Genomic DNA, 21,656 nt, shown 5'->3' on the forward strand with positions numbered 1-21,656 from the left:
AATACTGGCAAGGAAATTCAAACAAAATGTGAAGATATTTTATACCTACATAAAGAGCAAGAGGCTAACTAAGGGATCACTCTGCCCCATTAGAAATCATAAAGGTAATCTAAGTGTGGAGGCAGAGGATGTAATTGGTAATTATTTTATTGTCACATGTACTGAGATACAGTGAAAAGCTTTTGCTTGCGTGCCATCGAGACAGATCACTGGCTTGTCCGCAGAAGGCAGAGGGTGGTAATAGATGGAGAATATTCTGCCTGGAGGTCGGTGACTAGCGGTGTTCCACAGGGATCTCTTCTGGGACCCTTGCTCTTTGTGAATTTTATAAATGACTTGGATGAGGAAGTGGGGGAGGGGTTAGTAAGTTTGTGGGTGACATGAAGGTTGGAGGGGTTGCAGATAGTGTAGAAGGTTGTCATAGGTTACAACAGGATATCGATGCAGAGTTGGGTGGAGGAGTGGCAGATGGAGTTCAATCCAGAGAAGTGTGAAGTGATGCACTTTGCAAGAACGAACATGAAGGCAGAGTACAAGGTTAATAGCAGGATTCTGAGCAGTGTGAACAGAGGGATCTTGGGGTCCAAATCCTTGGATTCCTCAAAGTTGCAGTGCAAGTTGATAGGGTGGTTAAGAAGGCGTATGGTGTGCTGGCCTTCATTAGTCAGGGGATTGAGTTCAAGAGCTGCGAGGTAATGTTGCAGCTCTATAAAAATCTGGTTAAGACCACACTTAGAGTATTGTGTTCAGTTCTGGTCACCTCATTATAGGAAGGATAAGAAAGCTTTAGAGAGGGTGCAGAGGAGATTTACCAGGATGCTGCCTGGATTGAAGAGCATGTCTTATGAGGAAAGGTTGAGCGAGCTAGGGCTTTTCTCTTTGGAACGACGCAGGATGAGAGGCGACTTGATAGAGGTGTATAAGATTATGAGGGGCATAGATAGAGTGGACAGCCAGCACCTTTTCCCCAGGGCGGCAATGGCCAATACCAGAGGACATCCGTTTAAGGGCAAAGGAGGAATGTTCAGGGGAGATGTCAGAGGTAGGTTCTTTACAAAGAGAGTGATGGGTACCTGGAACGCACTGCCGGGGGTGATGGTAGAGGCTGATACAATAGGGACATTTAAAAGACTCTTAGATAGGCACATGGATATAAAAAAAATGGAAGGTTATGGGCCATGCAGGAGGGAAGGCTTAGGTTGATCATGGAGGAGGTGTTCATATAGTTCAGCACAACGTCATGGGCCGAAGGGCCCGTACTGTGCTGTACTGTTCTATGTTCTATCATTGCATACATAAGTATATTGAGGTAGTACAAAAGGAGAAAAAAGCCAGAATGCAGAATATAGTGTTACAGTTACAGAGAAAGTCAGTGCAGAGAGACAAATAAAGTGCAAGGGCCATAATGAGGTAGATTGGGAGATCAAGAGTTCATCTTTCTCACATAAGAGGTCCATTCAAGAGTCTGATAACGGAGGGATAGAAGCTGTCCTTGAGCCTGGTGGTACATGTTTCAAGCTTTTGTATCTTCTGTGCGATGGGAGGAGGGAGAAGAGGTAATGACCAGGGTGGGAGGAGTCCTTGATTATGTTGGTTGCTTTCCCAAGCCAGCGGGAAGTGTAGATAGAGTCAATGGAAGGGAGGCTGGTTTGCGTGATGGACTGGGCTGCAATCACAGCTCTCTGCAATTTCTTGCGGTCTTGGACAGAGCAGTTGCCAAAGATTCCCAAGGTTCAGATGTTACACCTTATCAAGGTGACATTGGAAACAACCTTGACTCGTTTTCTCTGCCTGTCTGGTAATTCCTTGCAGGGATCTACCTCGGAATCGACCCGAAATGTTGACTGTCCATTTCCCTCCATAGATGCTGCCTGACCTGCTGAGTTCCTCTAGCCTTTTGTGTGTTGCTCCAGATTCCAGCATCTGCAGTCTCCTGTGTCTCAATTTTGCTGCTCGGAATAGACTGCCTGTTCCGAGAGTCTAGTGTCAGCTATGCCCACCAGAACTGATTGTAATTAGGGTCTCGAGCTGGGGATATTGGCCAGGGAAAGGACATCGGCATTAGTTTGCTTATCTGCCATTGGTTTGGGAGTATTTTGCAGAGGCAGCATTGGTAGTCCTGTCGTTGGTGTTCCATGACTCAGGGAAGTGAGATTCACTGCTGCCCAGTAGACCATGAGCTTCAAGCACAGTTTGAGGAAGATCTTCAAACACTATTTCATCCAGTTGCAAGAGTTGTTCATCCAGAGCAGTTGCAATGTTCCTCAAAAATACTTAGCACCTGTCTTCACAAAAGGGGGTAATGCCGATTTTGTAGTTCAGGGTGGCGAGTGTAAAATACTGAAAGGGAAGAGAGGAAGTATTAAGAGGTTCAGCATCTTTGAGAATGGATAATTCACCAGGCCCAGATAACACATCCCAGCTGTTGAGAGAAGCAAGGGAGAACATAGAGAGGTGGTGAGCATCATCTGGAGTCACGGAGATGTCGATCTTTCAACCATCCCTGGGCACAGGACTGGCGCCAGAGGATTGAAGGACTGCGAATGGATTTGAACAGAATTTGGCACAGTGCCTGGAAGTAGAAGGGAACGTTTGTTGAGTTAGGAAGGATACTATGAGGCTCACCACCTGGTTCCTTTCCTTTTATTGTGTACGTTAATGAGTTACAGGATAAAGAGGTCTGCAGGTAATATAAATTTGGCCGTGTAGTAGACAGGGAAGTTTTAGAGTGGAGGAAGATGTAGATGATGTGGCAGAAAAATGATAAATAGAATGCATTTAGAATATTCTATGTATAGAATATGCAATAGAATACTAATGAGAGGCAATTGGTAAATAGAATGGTAAATTACTTTACCATGTGAAGTAATGCATTTGGAAGGTGCAACAAAGTAAGGGAATAGACAATAAGTGGGACAATATTGGGAGTTGTGGAGGAACAGAGGGAACTTGGAGTGTGTGTCCACTGATCCTTAAAGGTAGCAGGCAGGTCAGTGTTGATTAAGAAGGCACACAGGGTGCTGTCTGTTCTTGGCCTCGACATAGAATATAAGGGCAGGGAAGTTAAGCTCGGACTGTATACAACACCAGTTAGACCACAAAACAAAGACTGCATAAACTTCTCATCACAGCTTTATGGGAAAGATTTGATTGCACTGGAGAGGTCGCAAAGAAGATTTACAACGATGTTACCAGGACTGGAATATTGTACCAATGAGAGAAGATTGGATGAGCTCGGGCTGTTTTCTTTGGATCAGAAGAGGCTGAGGGGAGGGTTCACCCGGAGGCTCATGCAGGGTAAATTGGAAGGACTTACTTCCTGTAGCAGAGGAATCAAAAACCAAAGGACAGAGATTTAAAGTAATTCTTGAAAGAATTTACGGGGAGATGAGTGTGTTTTCACCTTGAAGGGTATGAGGAGTTCTGGAACTCACTGCCTAAAAAAGGGTGGTGGAGACAGAAACCCTCCCCACATTTAAACAGTGTACAGAATAGCACATGGTCCTGGTGCTATGGGGACAGATTAGCCTAGGTAACCATTTTTTTTGACCAGCACAAATACAATGGGCTGAATCGTCTTTCAGATGGTATATTTTCAATGGTTCTAGTCTTCTACTGATGGTAGAGACAAACTGGATGTGGGGAGGATGTTTCCCTGGCTGTGGTGCCTAGTGTAAGGGACTACACGGCAAGAGGGTTACGCTCTCACGGGTTACACGGAAAGTGATTTAGGACTGAGGAGAGGAGAAATTCCTTCTCAAAGGGATCAGTGAACCTGTGGAATTTACTACCACTGAGGACTACAGCCGCCAAATCACTGAGTGTATTCAGGAAAGAAATGGATAAACTTCTAGACACGAGAGGCATCAAGGAGTAGGGTGAGAGAACAGACATATGCTGTTAAGATCAAAGTCAGTCAAGTTTATTATCATCTGCACAAGTACATGTGTGCACAGGTGCAATGAAAAACTTACTTGCGGCAGCATTGCAGGCACATAGCATCAGATAAGCAGCATTCACAAGAAAAACATAAATAAACAATTTTTAAAAGAAAGGACACATTTAGAACAAAAGAAATGTGAAGTTCATTTTAGTGCAAAGTGGTCATAGTTTTGCTAAACTGTAGTGATTAGGGTTGTGCCGGTTGGTTCAAGAACCGAATGGTTGAAGAGGTTCCATCCTGACTGTATTGAATGGTAGACCAGGCTCAAAGGGTCAAATGGCCTCCTATTTTCTGTGTTGCCCTTTGGGAGGAACTGAGCCTGTGAAAGTTGTAATATAATTACAGTCTTTTTGCCTTCTCTACCATGTACACTTGATATGTTTTCGCTACGGTAAAGTTGTGTATAAATATTGTTGTTGTAGCACGTTGCTGTCCTGTGCAGGCCAAACCAGTTAGAGTTGGCAGGTTCCCATCTGCTTTTGTGAGTAAATTGGGTTCCTTTCATGTGTGTGTTTTTTTTTCATCTGCCTCTGGAGCAAACCACAAGTGGTCAGATTGACCAATTAGTCAAGCTCAACCCTCTCAAGAGACCAATAGTCAGCTGACGTAGTGTCCTTGTGGCTCCTGCAGTAACCTCTCACTCTCTTGGTCTCACTCTACTCCACAAGTGCATTAACTCCACAAGCTGTTTATAAAAACTAAAATGTTAAATTTTGTTAGAAGTTAAGGATAACATTTTTTGAAGTGGAGAATCATAGAAAATGTTGGCCATTGGGCCTCTGCTGGTCAAAAAGGAGCATTTCCTATGGGCATTCAAGGTAGATTTCTGTCTTCTTGCCTTAGCAGTAGTATAAATTTTATAGAACAAACTTGGTGAAGTCAATTAAAAAGGGGGACTGTGCTATTCCTACAGATAATAAGGTAGTCCTCTGGGATGAGAGAGTCAGTAGAATGGGCTCATATTCTCTGAGGCTAAAGTTGGGGATGGGGGATGTTATTGAAGATCAAAGGAGAGGGTCCAGGAGGCTTAAATAATATTGACATAATTAGAAAGTTCGCAGTGAAAGTAAAAATATACATTCGGCAAGTCCCAAGACAGCGCCACCTCCTCAAAAGGAGCCTCTGGAAACATCATCTGATGTTTACTATTTACATAAACGACTTGGGTAAAAGCACCAAAGGTATGGTTGCTAAACATTGCTGATGATGCAAAGATGGGCAGGAAAGATAGTTGTGAGATAGGTATAAGGAGGATACAAAGAGATATGGATAGTTTGTGAATGGTAAATGGACCATAATGTGGAAAAATTTGAAATTATCGATTCTGGCAGGAAAAGTAATAAACGAGCATACTCACAATGACAGACACCCATCTTGATTTTATTTTTTATACAAATATATCTAAATACACGTACATCTTGAAGAACTAATCATTGTCTGTATAAATACATTGATCAGCTTCCAGACCAATTGAGTCAAGTGGCCCTCCACTGATTGCATGTGATTTCAAAACTGACCGCTGCTTGTAAGTTTCAAACATTTAGTGGAAGCATTTTCTTAATTGATATAATTATCTTTCAGATATTAATGTGTTTATTAATATGCATCAATGCTTTGGAACATTCTAGGGCATATCTGTATTTATTTTGTGGGTGTATTGGTTACAAAGAAGAGGGTATAGTGGTATCTGTGCTGCTTGTAGTCCACAGGAAATGTGTTCCTTTCCCTTGCAGATAATAAGGACTGGGTGTATCTAAATAGTGAGAGATTGCAGAGGTCTGACATACAGAGAGACCTGGGTGTCCTGGTGCATAATGCACAGAAGGCTGGTATGCAGGTAGAACAAATAATTAGCAGAAAACTAGCAAAATATTATTGTTATGGGAAAAGAATATAAAGTAGGGAAGTTATCCTTCAGTTATATAGGGCATTGGGGAGATGACATCTGAGTATTGTGTATAATATTAGTCTTGTTTTAGGAAGGATGTCAATTATTGGAAGCAGTTTGGAGAAGATCTGCACAACTCATACCTGGACTGGGGGAGTTGTCTGATGAGGAAGGTTTGGATAGAGGATGTTTCCTCTTGTGGGAGAATCTAGAACCAGGGTCACTGTTTAAAAATAAGAGGTCATCCATTTAAAACAGGAATGAGACTATTTGTTTTTCCCTGAAGGTGGTGAGTCTTCGAAACCGCTCAAAGGGTGATGGAAGCAGAATCTTCGAAAATTTTTGAAACAAAGACGGATGGATTCCTGATACATAAGGGGTGCAGGGTTACCATGGAGGACAGGAATGTGGTTACAGCCAGATCATCCCTAAATGACAATCAAGATTGAGAGCTGAATGACTTATTCCTGCTCCAAATTTGTATGTTCATGTGTTTGAGTGGGTGTGTTCATTGTGAACAGAAGAGCTTTTATTCAAAATGATTGGGAATCACTAGTTTGGAGAATGTTCGTCTCATTGGAACATATAAAATTCTTAAAAGAACTTCTTGGTGTTGAAGTTCAGAGTCTATTTCTTTAAAGTAATGGGTCAACCATTTAAGACAGAGATAAGGAGAAACCTCTTTACTTAGAGGGCTGTGAATTTTCTTTGGAGCTCTTTACCCAAGAAGCCCATCAATGGTCATCCAATTATATTCCAGATTCCATTTAGTTAATTCCCCAGATGGAGGAATTGCCTACTAGGTCTACCCCTACTCGCCCTTGAACTGAATGACATGCAGGACCAGATGGCAGTCAAGAATTAGCCAAGTTGCTGTGGGTTAGTAGTCACATCCAGCCTAGACCAGGGGGAAGATTTTCTATCCCAAAGGATATTGTTAAACCAGATGGATTCTTAAACAACAATCCAGAGTGTCAATTGTTACAGATTTGTTTGTGATTTATTTTGATTGTGGGATTTGAACTCTTGTTATTTGATCCGGAATTGGATCAGTGACTTACCTTCCCACAAAGTAGCATGGGTTCATAAAATTGATCCATCAAAAATCCATTACTTGATGCTAGCTCTTCATTCCAGATTTAGAACATAGGACATAGAACAGTTACAGCACAATTCAGGCCCTTCGGCCCACAAAGCTGTGCTGAACATGTCCCTACCCTAGAAATTACTAGGCTTACCCATAGCTGTCTATTTAACTCAGCTCCATGTACCTATCGTATCAATTTGTTTATGAATGTGCATTCAAACATACAGATTACGAGCAGGAATAGGCCACTCAGCCCCTCGAGCCTAGTCTGCCATTCAATATGACCCTGATTAATATAATTCTAACTTCAACTCCACATTCTCACCTACCCCCCCTTACACCTTTTAAGGAAGAGAGTTCCAAAGAAAGAGAAAAAAACTCGTCTTGTTTCCCTTCATGCAAGTCACTTATATAAATTGTAAGAAGTTGCCCCAGCACTGATTCCTGTGACACACCCCTCCTTAGATCTTGCCAATCAGAAAAAGGCTCATTTAAGCCTACCCTCTTGTTTCCTGTTAGCCAGGCAGTCTTCAAATATTTTGCCTCGTACACTGTGAACTTTTATTTTCCGCAATAACTTTTGATTTACTTGGATTTGAAGTTAAATTTAAGTTCTCCAGCTACCATGGTGGGATTCAAACTCGTTTCTCCCACTCAGTGGTCCAGGCTTCTGGCTGCTAATTTACAAACATAACTATTATGCTTTCAACTAATCTGGGGGCAGGACAGGGACCTGGCACTGAGACTCAACAGCCACTCCACCAACTCGTTGGCCTCACCGTGACATGCTTGCATCACAAATCACCAGGCAAAAACTTTCAGCGTGTTTTATCTGGACAGCATGTTTGTCCACATCTGGAAGTATTATAAATGTCAAGGCTTTCGGTATGTATAATAAAAAATGCACTTCAAACCACGAACATCCAATAAAGTGCCAAAGCACAGCATTTCATTGCACACCCCCACCTCGTCCCCACCAAACTCGAAAATATTCCATCTCCCCAGGTGATCACTTTTGTTGATAATGTGCCTCTTTCTTGAAGACAAGAGTGATTACCACCAGTTGCAACATCATAAAGGGGTCAATTCAAGCTTTCTTTCACTGCTTCTCTGCAATATTCTCCAACATTCCTTCCCAACACTCACCTTTCACCCTTCCAAACTCAAGGTACTTCACCTAACCTCCTCCCAGTCAGTGAGAATTTGGAAGGAGCAGTTCAGACAAATAGCATGGATGTACTTAAGGGGAAGTTAGATAAACATATGATTGAGAAAAGAAATGAAAGGTATATTAATAGGGTGAGATGGAGTCAGCTCATGTGGAGCATAAACATTGGCTTACACTATTTAAGTTTCTGTGCTGTAAAGTTAATGTAAGGCTTTTGTCAGCTAGCTGCAAAACATTTCACAACATGAAAGCCACTGTAAAAGTAAGATGTTTTGATTTTGTTAAAAAATAGCAGTTGTGCTGTACACTGGGGTTGAGGTCACTGAGTCGTATTGGTTTACGTGTAGCAGGGGGTCACTGGAGAGCAAGGAGCAGAATTGCTGATTAACTTCACCTCCCTCAACTGACCCATGGTCAAGGGCACTGAGCCAAGGCGAGCTTAGTCCATTCAGAGTGGATCAAGAAGGGAATTTAGCAGTTTGTGCTTGGTCTGGCCTGCGAGAGAGTTTGCCGGATCATGGAATAACATGGATCCGATTCACTCTTGTAGACCACGACAAAGCTGGAGTTATGAAGTTTTTTTAACCTATATTAATGGATGTATGCATTGGACGGTGTAATATGACTAAATTACTCCAAAATACCTCTACACTTGCTTTCTTATCTATAAGAGCTTGTTTACTTATTATGACACAGGAGACCATTTGGCCCATCAGGTCCATGCCAGCTCCCAGCAGAATAATCCCATTAGAGCCATTCCCCCTCTGTTTATGTCCCTGCTACTCTCACATGCTCATTAACTCTCCTTTAGTTGTTTTGCCACTACTCTACACTAAAGGGTAATGTACAGGAGCCACTTAACCAACCAGCATGCCTTTGGAGTGGGGGAGGAAACACCACCCAACGGAAACTTCACACAGATGGGACCCAAGGACAAAATTGAACCCAGGCAACTGAAACCATGCAGATACTACACTGCAGAGGTTGCAACTATATCAACAAGTTTTTACTTATCTCAAGAGGGAGTGAAGTGTAGTCATTGATGTAATGCTGAATATGATTACTGATCTGTGCACAGCAAGCTCCCACAATGTCGCAGTGTCAAGGCTGCGGAGGGGTTTTAAAACGGAGCCATTGTTCAACAGGGAGCCAACTTTAGTTCACAAACCAGGGTGGCACAGAGGCGCAGAACTTGGTGCTGCTGCTTCACAGCTCCAGCTACGCAGGTTCAATTTTGACCTCCGTTGCTGTCTGTGTGGAGTTTGCATGTTCTCCCTGAGACTGCGTGGGTTTCTCTGGGCTGCTCTGATTTCCTCCCACATCCCAAAGACATATTGGTAGGCTAATTGGGCACTGTCAATCGCCCCTATTGTGGGTGGGTGTGAGGAGGATCAGGGTGGTGTTGATGGGCAAATAGGTTACAGGGAAACCAAGTAGGGTCATGAGACTGATGGAAGTGCTCTGAGGGCTGGCATGGACTTGATGGGCTGAATAACCTCCTCCTATCTTCTAATAAAAACAAAAAATATGAGAAAAAAACATAGTTGCTGAATACAGTATACTTTATCCTCCTGCTTGGAAGTACATAAACCAGTTATTATATAATTGATGGAATGTTTTCTCTGCTTTTCCCATGGCCCTGCTGACCAGGATATTCTCTGCACAGTGTAACTCAATAATGTTCATTATCCCTGCAGAACCTCTCAAAACTTATCTTTTCACTGTTAAATGTATGAAATTCATAAGGCAGCTTTTTAGAAAACTGAAACAATTAGTTAATTCATGGGTTTATTTCACAAAACACATTCTTAAAATCTTTGCGTGCAGTTAATGTGTCATTAACTGTACTCTTTGAACATGCAGCATCTCACTACGTAACATGGACATCTGTCTGGTACCGTTCCATGGACACTTCAGCACTAATGTGTACTTCTTTTACCCTTCTATGCTCAGAGGCACACAAGGCAACACATTTCATCTTCTAAAGCTGTTCGATCCAGCACTTTGTGGTCTGGGTCACTTACGGAGTATTTATGTGGCCACGTTGTTCATTCGCCCACAGTTGCGTCATGCCACTGGAATGGGGAAAACATCTGAAGAACTAGTTGGGAAAAATACAAACCAGTGGAAGAAATGTGCACTTGTTGCAATTATTAGCAAGGCTTTGAAGCATATATTGACTTGAATTTTCTGCACCTGGTGAAGAATAGAACACTTTCCACTTAAGGAACTTAATGGCAGCACTGAATACTTCCAGATACATTGCATTCACGCTACATAGAGTGTGCGGAACAGAAATAAGTTATTTGGCAACAGGACAATAAAGAAGAAGGAAAGCTTGCTTTAATATCATAAAGCAATTCACAAAAAGCTGGAGGAACTCAGTGGGTCAGGCAGCATCTATGGAGGGAAATGGACAGTCGACATTTTGGGTTGAGTTCCTTCATCAGGACCGGAAAGAAAGAGGGGAGATAGCCAGTATACAAGGGTGGAGGAAGGGGGTGGAGCAAGACCTGGCAGGTGATAGGTGGGGGGGGGGGGGTTTCTATTGCACCTTTGGCATTACATTCAGAACAACCTCAGATACTTATAGCCAGTAACTTTGGTGAAGAGTGTATTTCAGTTCAATTGAAATGTGGGTCCTGGTGAATTAACAGACTCGTGCAGAACAAACGAACACACAAACAACCTGTCTGCAATTCATAGAGTAATACAACACAGAAACAGAACCAACAGCCCACTATATCCCTGCTGACCATCAACTACCCATCTACACTAATTCCATTCACCAGCACTTGATCGGTAGCCTTCTATGCTTTGGCAATTCATTTGCTCATCTAGATACGTTTTAAATGTTGTGAGTTGTTGGAATAAGTATTTGGCAATAATGTTGTTTCAAAGTATTGCCAAGTTTTTTTTTACAATGTGTCCATTCAGCACATAAAAATTGGAGTAGGATTAGGACTGTACTTGAGTGTCAGTTTAAGGCTTTGCTGCTCAGGTCTCTGGAGCAGGGCTTGAATCCAGAACCTCCTGACCTAGAGACAAGCTAGCTGCCCACTGTGATGCTTATGGTTCATGCAAGCTTGTTCCCATAGAGTCATAAACACAGAAACAAACTCTTCATCCACAAAGCCCACACTCCACTGAGCTTTCACACCTTCTAAGATGTGAAGCTCCAGTTAAATATGAACTTTGTTGTGGTCATTTAATGGCATGTTAATGTTAGCATCAGGAAGGAAAGTTCATCAAGGCAACTCATGCTGTCAATAAAGTGCCAATTATGAGAAGCATTATTTATTACAAATAAATTTGGCACAGAGGAAGTCATTTAGTTTTGCTTGATGTCTCTTCATCAGAGCTGTTCTACTCTAATCCCACTTCCCTTCACTTTCTTCGTATCCTTTAATATTTTCCTTCAAGTGTTTATTTAATGTTGCCTTGCATGCTGTGATTGGCTTGGCTTCAGTAGTCACGAGTGCTGACTCATTCACATTCTGACACGCTTTGATGTGGAAACAAAACTCTCCAGCCGCCCCCTTCAGTAATTTATAGTTCCAACCTCAAATTTATGCCTCCTTGTTTTTAATTTAGTGACTGACTGACAGAAATAATATTTCACTATTTGTCTTTTTTTAACGCATTTCCAATACTTGATTGTTACACACCTTCCAACTAACTCTCGGCTGGCAAAGAGGTTGTCGCTCTATGACTCAAGTTTCTGTTCGAAGCTATAGCTTCCCCTCCTTGCCATCATCTGGAAAATCTACAGTTGGCATCTTTACTGTGCCTCGAATATCCTTCAAGAACACTGCACCTGAATCTTCATTGTAAAAATTTCCCCTTCCTTGCTTTTGTATTCCACAATTCCAAGCAATGTCCAGAATCACATATGCTTCTATTTTCCTTTGCACATGTAATGTTATTTTTAAGAACAAATTCCAATGTGCACATTTTCTGGAACTAAAATGTGTCACCCAGGACCTGGGATTCGATGGGGTTTGGAGGGAAGTGATCCACACCAATCAGGGTCTGTGGTTGATATGTGGGTGGGAGCAGGGAGAGGGCATTGTCTAGGAGGACCAAGATCTGAGATGGAGATCAGAAAAGTGTCTGAGGGTTAAGAGCCTCAGAGGTGCCGCTGGAGGGTCAGGAAGATTAAAAATTGGGTTTACTGGGGAGTAATTGGTAATGGGTTTATTATTGTCACACGTACAGAGATACATTGAAAAACTTTTGTTTTGCATGCCATCCATACAGATCATTCCAAACCTAAGTACATCATGGTAGTACAAAGAGAAAAACAATAACAGGATGCAAAATATAGTGTTACAGAGAAAGTGCAGTGCAGGTAGATAAATAAGGTGCAAAGGCCATGACAAGGTAGCTTGAGAGATCGAGAGTTCATCTTCATCGTTCAAGAGATCCGTTCAAGAGTCTTATAACAGCGGGTTAGAAGCTGTCCTTGAGCCTGGTGGTGGTTTCTGACTGGTTGCATCACAGCCTGGTAGGGAGGCTCCAATGCACAGGATTGCAAGAGGATGCAGAGCGTTGTAGACTCAGCCAGCTCCCTCACGGGCACAACCCTCCCCACCATCAAGGACATCTTCATGAGGTGGAACCTCAAGAAGGCAACATCCATCACAAGGGACTCTCACAATCTGGGACGTGCCCTCTTCTCGCTACTACCATCGGGGAGGAGGTACAGGAGCTTAAAGACCCACACTCAATGATTCAGAAACAGCTTCTTCCCTTCCGCCCTCAGATTTCTGAATGGACCACGAACATATGAACACTATCTCGTTACTCCTTTTTTTTGCACTATTTATTTTTGTAATTTATAGTAATTTAATGTCTTGCACTGTACTGCTGCCACAAAACAGCAAATGTCACTTCATTTAAGTCACTGATAATAAACCTGATTCTGGTGGTCGAGTTGGGTGTACAGTGGTGTTAGGCATGGACTTGTCTGGGAGTCAGATTGGTGGGTGACTGTTGCTCTATCAAAGGACAGCAAAATGATATGGGATGTTCTTTACAGGTGTCCTTGTCCAGTTCTGCATCACTGAAGCATTGTTATCCCAAGAGTGCCCAATTGCCCAATGATGGTTGCTTCTGGAGGCAACTTAGTCTAATTTTGAATGCTTTGCAAGGAATGTGACACAGGAATATAAATCACCTGGGGATGCAGGGGTGACTTATTCCCTGTAGTGATGGGAAATGACTGGGAAATTATTGTTATGGTGTTGCATTCCAGGAAACATTGATTGTCAATAACACAACGCTGAGAAAGCAGCATTTTGCGACTAAATTTCTAGGCAGACATTTCTGATTTCCCAAAACTTTTTGTTGATTTCCCCCCCAATATGCACACCATATAATTTCTCCGTTAATGGTATATTATTGTTTTACTGCTGGTGGAGCAATAATATGAAGTTGTACTCTCCCATCCAGGCCATGCCATCTTCTCACAGCTACCATTGGGCAGAAGGTACAGAAGCCTGAAGTCCCACACCACCAAGTTCAAGAACAGCTACTTCCCTTCAACCATTCATATCTTGAACCAACCAGCACAACCCTAATCACTACAGTTTAGCAAAACTATGACCACTTTGATCACTTTGCACTAAAATGGACTTTGTTCTAATTGTGTTCTTTCTTGTGAAGGTTGTGTATAATTTAGTTTATGTTTTTCTTGTGAGTGCTGCTTATCTGATGCTATGTGCCTGTGATGCTGCTGCGTGTGAGTTTTTCATTGCACCTGTGCACACATGTATTTGTGCATATGACAATAAATTTGACTTTGACCTTGACACATAGGTCAGCAAGCACAGGTAGCTTACAACCTCTCTGTTCACCTGCCTGCAATTTGTGCCCAAGTTTAGTTCCTTGGTCTGGCAGCCAACGATCGTATCAACTGTAGCTTTGTGGGTAGTACTCTTGTCTCTAAGTTGTGAGGTTCTGGATCCACAGACCTGCACAACATCCAGGCAGATGCACTGCAGCATTGAGGGAGTGCTGCAGTGTCAGAGTTGCCATCTTTTGAATGAGACGTCAAACTAACCACTTAATTTTTCCAATGAACGCAAAGGATACATGGATATTACTATCTGAGGAAAAGCATAGGAGTTGTTCCTGATGCCATAATCAAATTTATCCCATTATCAATATTGCTAATGAAAATTGTGGCCATAATAGGTTTGCTGTGCTGAAATCGGCTGTTGTGTTTCCTACATTACAACAATGAAAACCTTTCAAAGATGCTCATTAGCTATAAATATTTTGGGATGTCTTAAAGTTCTGTAAGGTGTCTTCATGTTCTTCTTGAGTGAGTCTTATTGGTTCAAAATGTCACTGCTATTGCATTTCATCTGAATGCCACTTTCACAATATAAACCTCATAAGGTATGTTCCAATTTATTCCCTCCTATTTTTAGTCCTAACATTGCTAGAAGTTGGGAAAGATATAATCTGTGAGGTGTTTACATGATTGTTATCCTGGTTTGCCCCAAACCATCATCCAAGCATTTGTTGCCTCTAGGTTTGACTGTTTCTAGACTGACCTCACATCCTTCATCAAAACTCTCCTGCTCATATCCTCACTTACACCTAATCTTGTTCACCTATCATCCCTCTGCTCACAACCCACCTTTATGGCATAGTTTTTAAACTAGGACATTTTTATGGCCTTGCCCCTCCCTATCCAGAATTTCTGCATTCCTTCAACTCTTGCTCTTTGTAGCTCTCCAAATTTAATCCCATACGGTTCCAACATTCTGCATTCCCTTCCCTAGAGCTTTCTACCTCGCTCCTTTTAAGATGCTCTTTAAAATCTGTCAGTCTCATTTTTTTATTTGATCCTTTTTCAGGATCTGGGCAAGGCCAGCATTTATTGCCCATCCTTAATGGCCCTGGAGAAATTGGTGGTGAGCCATCTTTTTGAACCACTGCAGTCCTTCTGGTGAAGGTGCTCCCACAGTGTTGTTGGGGAAGGAATTTCAGGATTTATATCCAGTGCCAGTGAAATAACAACAAAATATTTCCAAATCACAATGGTATATATCCAGTGCATGGGATATACTCAGGAAGATTAGGATGATCTTTAACCAGTGTGTGGGAAATACACAGAACGATCCATGAACCAATGCACACTACTTCATTCTTTTTTTTCTGCAGGATTTATTTATTTTGTAATTTATAGCACTGTACTGCTGCCACAAAACAACAAATTTCACAACATATGTCAGATAATAAATCTGATTCTGAATTGCCATCCCAAATCACCATGGCGTGTAGCCAGTGCTTGGACATTTCTTGACATCGGGTAGGGTGAATCGAATTGTCTGCAGACTGGTTTCTGCAATGGTCAAGATCTTAGAAGGAAGCCACGATGCTTCTTCAACTGCGCATCAGTTTGAACACAGTGCTGAGTCCCGTCATCAGTAAGGGTGGGGATATTCTTGGATCCTCCCCCTCCAGTTAGCTGTTCAGTTGTCCACCACCATTCATGACAGCAGAGCTTTGATCTGATCCATTGGTTGTGAGATTGCTTAGCTCTGTCTAATGCATACTGTTTTTGCTGCTTAGCATGCATGTGGTCCTGTGTTGCACCTTCAATGAGATGGCACCACAATCATTTTTAGATATGCCTGTGCTGCCCTCCTGATTGAACCAGGGTTGATTGCCTGATTTGATAGCAACAGTAGAATGAGGGATATGCCAAGCCTTGACTCTACAGGTTTTGGTGGTGTACATTTGCTGCTGATGGTCCACAACACCTCAGGAATGCCCAGTTTAGAACAGCTAGACATATCTTACTTAGCACATTTGTAGAGGACTCAGCCCAGGCACATCCCTCCCCACCATCGCTAGTATCTACATGAGGTGCTGCCTCAAAAGGCAGCTATCATCAAAGATCCCCACCATCCGGGCCATGCCATCTTCTTGCAGCTACCATCGGGCAGAAGACCCACATCACCAGGTTCAAGAACTTCCTTTCAACCATTCGGTTCTTGAACCAACTTGCACAACCCTATTCACTACCTCAGTATAGCAACACTGTGACCACTTTGACCAGTTTGCACTACAATGAACTTTTTTTGTTCTAATTTTGTTCTTTCTTGCATCAATTTTGTATAATTTATGTTTTTCTTGTGAATGTTGTGTATCTGATGCTATGTGATGCTGCTGCAGGTAAGTTTTTCATTGCACTTGTGCACACATGTACTTGTGCATATGACCATAAACTTGCCTTTGACTTTGACATTGACAGTTGTAGTGCACACAGCATAGTGGAGGTGTCCTCGGTGTGAAGACCTTTTTCTGGCTCGGTCAAATTTTGTTTGGGAATATTCCTTTGGAGAGCTTTCAATCATTTTACTGTGTAAAAAATACTCTAGAAGCAAGTTGTTGTTCTTGCACCCTTAATCAATTCAAGCCAAACATTGTAAGCTTGATGTTATCCTACAAACTGATATAATGGTGAAGCGAAAGCCCATCCTTTTGTTCCAGTGATCCAAGCAGATGCTAATGCATACAAACGTACAAATTAGAAGCAAGAGTGGACCCCTCAATTCTGCTCCACTGTTCAATAAGATCATGGTTTATCCAATTGCAACATCAATTCTACATTTAGATTTAACCCTGGTAACCCTTGTTTATCAAGAATCTATCTAACTCTGCCTTAACTGTGTTCAAAGACTTTGTCTCCACCACCTTTTGATGAAGAGAGTTCCAAAGACTCAAGACCCTGAGAGAGAAAAGAAACTTACCTCATCTCTGACTCACATGGGTAACCCCAACGTTTTAAACAGCGACCCTTGGCTCTGGATCCTCCACAAGGAAACATTCTCTTCCTGCCCACCCTGTCAAGACCCCTCAATACCTTATATTTTTCAGTGGCACATTGTGAAGAGGAGAAGCTGATTAAAATGTCCTGGCACCATTCCTTCCTCAGCCAGTAGCATGCAGAACTGGTCTTTCATCTTGTCACCAATAGTATGATCTTGCTGTATGTGAAATGACTGCCACATTTCATATATTTGTGTCAGAGGCTAATGGGAGACCTGATAGATCTTATAAAATTTTGAGAGGCATAGATAGAGTAGATAGTATTTTTCCCAGGGTAGATATGTTAAATGCTAGAGGACATAGCTTTGAGGTGAGAGGGGAATGTTTGAAGGAGATGTGCAGTATAAGTTTTTTTTACACAGAGAGTGGTGGGTGCATGGAAGTCACTGCCAGGGGTGGTGGTGGAGGTAGACAGGATCATGGCATTTAAGAGCCATTTAGACAGGCACATGAACGTGCAGGGGACTGGAGGAATATGGATCACATGCAGGCACATAGGTTTAGTTTAATTTGGCATCATGGTCAGCACAGACTCTGTGGGCCGAAGAGTCTGTTCCTGTGCTGTACTGTCCTGTATTCTATGTCCCTAGTAAGGAAGGCACTACAGTGCAAAAGTAATTAATTGTGCACAATGACTGTTCAGAGATGTGATGAGAAGATACGTTAGCTTAGTTGACTTAAGTGATAAGCAATTTGGACAAAGACTTTTGGAATGACTGAATCAAACAAAATTGACAAGGAAATTGAGTCATGCCCTTCTAAACTAAAACCTAGTAAGAAGTTCAACGAAGGAGGCAAATTTATTGGCCAACCAGTCTTTGAAACCCATGACCTTGCAGTTGAGAGTCCCTTCAAGTAGCAGTCTGGCATCCAAATGCAATCAAGATAATTCCTCTCTTTAAGGTTTTAATTTTTTCTTGACATTTCTGCTTCCAAGTAAGAATGCAGTTTGGATTTATGACACTGACCTCACCTGACAAATGGGAGAATTTCTGGTGAAGAAATGCTGTGACCTTCAGGGCACAACTCTTTCTTCTTCGCTTTCTGTTCAAGCAACAACATGATCCTCTGTAAAACTGATGGAAATGGGTGGGGAAGAAATGTCACATCTGCTGCTTCCTGTATGATTTTCAAGCAAAGTTGTAGATAAGGAGGTATTGGCTGCGAAGTAAGGAAAGTAGTTGATAGCTTTCCTCATCCTTAATCTGTTTCAATGATTCTCCCAATTTGTGATGAAAATTGAATGCCGATGAGAAAACTATCAGTGTCAATTTGATTAATATTCTCAAACTAATATCTCAAAATAAAATAGTAACCAAATTCAGACGTATTACCTTTAATCTCCAGTAAGTGACATATTGAAACTGCTCCCAGCAACTTTGCAAAGTTGCAAACTTGTTCTTTTTGCTAGTTTTTATACCTGTCTATTCCCCTCTTAAGCCATTGACTTCTTGCTACAATGTGGTTCTACAGGTGTGTTAAGTTCCAGCCAGTGAGCTCAGGCAACCATCCTTTATTAGTTTCAACAAGCTGTTCAGCTGTGTACAGCTAATTGAGTATGATTCCTAAACTCGGACCAGATTCATATTCATTCACATGAATGTGTTCACACTCTCTCTCGCTCTCTCTTTTCCTCTCTTTTCTCTCTCTCTCTTTCTTGCTCTCTCTCTTATTCCCTTTTATCCTCTGTCATTCTCTCTCCTATCAGGAATAGCTGTGTGGCAGTCAGGATCAAAACCGATTTCTCTCATTGTTTGGAGTCTGAAGCCAGTTGATAGCATTACCCACACTACTAATAGAATTTTCATGATGCAAAAGGAACCCAATGTGAATTAGAAAAATTACTGATAAACATAATTGCCAAAAATATAAATTGTTGTGTAAATATTAATAATAACCAAAACTTCACTGTGCCAGTGGACGTTTCATATCAGAGATGTGTCTTTTTTAATCTAAGTATCAAAGGAAACTAATCTACTTTTAAATATTCCTTTGAAGCATTGAACCAGTCCCTTAAGCAATGATTATACAACAAGCAGACCAAATGATTTGTCTCTCGTGGCATCCCATGACACATCCAGTAAATTTCTATATGTATAACAATATTTTTTGTGTAATAATTGCTGGAGGTGATCTGTGAGACTGTGGTGAAGTGTCCATTTTTGCACTCTCTTCTCAGTTAAAATACTGTTGTCATTTTCAATTTACTTATGCAAGGGAGGCTAAGACAGTGGCAAGGCCAGAATTATTGTCCTTCCCCTAATTGATCTTCAGAAGGTGATAGTGAGCTAACTTCTGGTGAAGATCCTACCACAGAGTTGGGTCCAAGATTTGTAACCAGCAATGAAGAAGTTTCCAAGACTGGATGGTGCATGACTTGGGGTTAAACCTGTGAGTGGTGGTGGTGGTGTCCCTGTGCGTCAGCTGCCCCTGTTTCTTGGGGAGGGAGGGGGTGCCAGTCACAGACCTGGGAGATGTTCTGAAGGAAGTTTACTAATTGCTGCGGTGCATGGATGAGTTGGGCTGAAGGGCCCGTTTCCATGCTGTATACTATGATAGTAAAAATTGTAACTGTGCAGAGAATGAATGGTTAAAATAATGGACTGCGTGCCGATCAAGTGGCCTGCTTTTTGCCCCTGAAGGTGTTGAGTAACTTGAGTGTTAGAGATGTGCTCACCAAGGCAAGCAGAGAAAATCCCATCACACCCCCTTGTAGATGATGCATTGGATTTAAGATGTCAGGAGCTGAGTCACTCACCACAGGGTAAGCAGCCTCTGACCTACTCTGGTGGCCATAGTATTTGTGTGACTGGAACAGTTGCAGTTTTATTCCTATTATGTTCAGAGATGAAACAAGCTCTAGATCAGGAGTGCCCGAACCTTTTGGCTTGGAAGATCATTTTCAGGTGGAAGTGGCCAAAGTTGTTGCCGGTACCACTGTCCACATGCCGTGCTAACATGTGGAGGTTGCTGAACATGTGCAGTGATTTTTCCACCTTCTCCTCAACTCCCTTGTAGTTTAACACGCGAGATGCTGAAGGAACTCAGTAGGTCAGGCAGCATCTACGGAGGAAAATGGACAGTCAATGTTTCGGGTTTCGACCCGGATCATCAACTGTCCATTTTCCTCCATAGATGCTGCCTGACCTGGTGAGTTCCTCCAGCATCTCGTGTGTTGCTCCAGATTCCAGCATGTCTTTTTCTTTGTAGTTTACATATCTGCCAATCTCAACCTTGAAGATATTCAATTACTCGGTCCCCACATCTGTCTGGAGTAATTTCAAAGATTCACAGCCCTCTGAGTGAAGAAGTTCATCCTCATTTCTGTCTGAAATGGATGACCCCCCCCCCCATTTTGAAACAATGCACCCTAGTTCTAGATACCCACGCTAGGGGAACCAACCTCTCAGAATCCACCCTGTCAATCCGCCTCAGAATCTGTAGGGGATCGACAGGGTGGATTCTGAGACCACTCTCATTCTTCTGTACTCAAGTTAGCATAGTCTCAAACATGTTCACCTTGCTTCACGCATCAACCCCTCATCCCAGAAATCAACTAAGTGAACCATTCCTGCACTACCTCCAAAGCAGGAATATCCTTCCTTAAATATGGAGATCGGCTTAGATAGGGTGAATAGAGGGAAACTGTTTCCATTAGTGGGAACACAGGTTCAAAGAAAGGGGCAAAAGGGACTAGGATATACCGTCACATAGACCAGATTTATCTCGGGAGTGGGACTAGATTGGTCTGGACCAATGTATTTCCAATGTCTAAACTTCTTGTCTCTAACTATGTGGCTTTTTTTTTCTCAGCCATTCTGTGATGGAAGCCACAGGTCCATCCCTTCGGCTCCAACCCCCCTGAGGTTTCGAGTGAAGGAAGGGAAGACGGTCTTCCTGTGTGGCTGCAAGCAGACCAAGGGAGCCCCGTACTGTGATGGCACTCACAAGGAGGACTGGGTCCAAGGTGCTGATCTCTATACAGTGCCTTCCATGGAATAGAGCTACAGCACAAACTGCGGCGCACCACATTTGCAAACACTATGGGAAGTCACTGTTCACCTGATGTAAAGGGTTTTATTTTAGGAGCAGTTTTCAGTGTTTCAGGGATTTCTGTTGTTAGATTTAACAGCAGAGTTTGTTCAGGGATTCCTGCATTTGGAGTTGGCCTTTCGGTTTTGCATGGGTGGGGGGGGGGGGGGGGGGCATGATTGCACGTTCTAAGTAAATAGGATTGAATTGATTCTCAATTAAATTTAGCAAGAAGGCAATCACTACAGAAGGTTTTCAATGTAATAATTTAATGCATGTTGTTAATGAAGTTAAAATCTTGCAAATGTATATATTGAGCTGAGAAACCCTGCCTTCTGTTTTGTGTTAAAGCTGCATTAGTGTACCTTCAGAGACTGCCCCCACTGATACTGTCTCACAAAGATCTATTGAGGATTCAATGGAAAACTGCTTACTTTCTTCAAGAAGTTATACAGAATCTCAATGGGGAGTAAATTTGGATGAAGTTTGAGTTCTTAAAAGTGACATGCTCATCTGTAGTAGTATGCCAAAGTGTTTTGCAACCAGTTATTTTTGACATGTTGCTCTTCTTGTCAAGAATGAAGCACGGCACCCAGTTTGTGCACAGCAAGTTCCCACAGATAGCAATGTGATGACCAGATAAATGGTTTTGTGATGTAAGTGAGCATTAATTATTGGACAGTGTGGC

The 21,656-nt window shown here is 42.2% G+C and overlaps 1 protein-coding gene across 2 annotated transcripts in view; it reads left to right on the plus strand.

Moving 5' to 3' along the window:
• Positions 1-21,112, plus strand: part of LOC127583025 (CDGSH iron-sulfur domain-containing protein 3, mitochondrial-like) — a 38,860-nt gene extending 17,748 nt beyond the window's left edge. The window contains exon 2 of one of the 2 annotated variants that reach the window (XR_007958193.1): positions 6,118-9,681. Coding sequence is in view for 1 of the 2 variants with exons in the window: in XM_052038723.1 (XP_051894683.1) it covers positions 20,750-20,938 (189 nt within the window). In the remaining variant the exon portion in view is untranslated. Of the gene's footprint in view, positions 1-6,117; positions 9,682-20,749 lie in introns of those variants that run through there. The other variant, XM_052038723.1, reaches the window with a different exon arrangement.
• Positions 21,113-21,656: the final 544 nt, after the last annotated feature.

Source organism: Pristis pectinata, chromosome 25 (genome assembly GCF_009764475.1).
Source record: "Pristis pectinata isolate sPriPec2 chromosome 25, sPriPec2.1.pri, whole genome shotgun sequence".
Lineage (NCBI taxonomy): Eukaryota > Metazoa > Chordata > Chondrichthyes > Rhinopristiformes > Pristidae > Pristis > Pristis pectinata.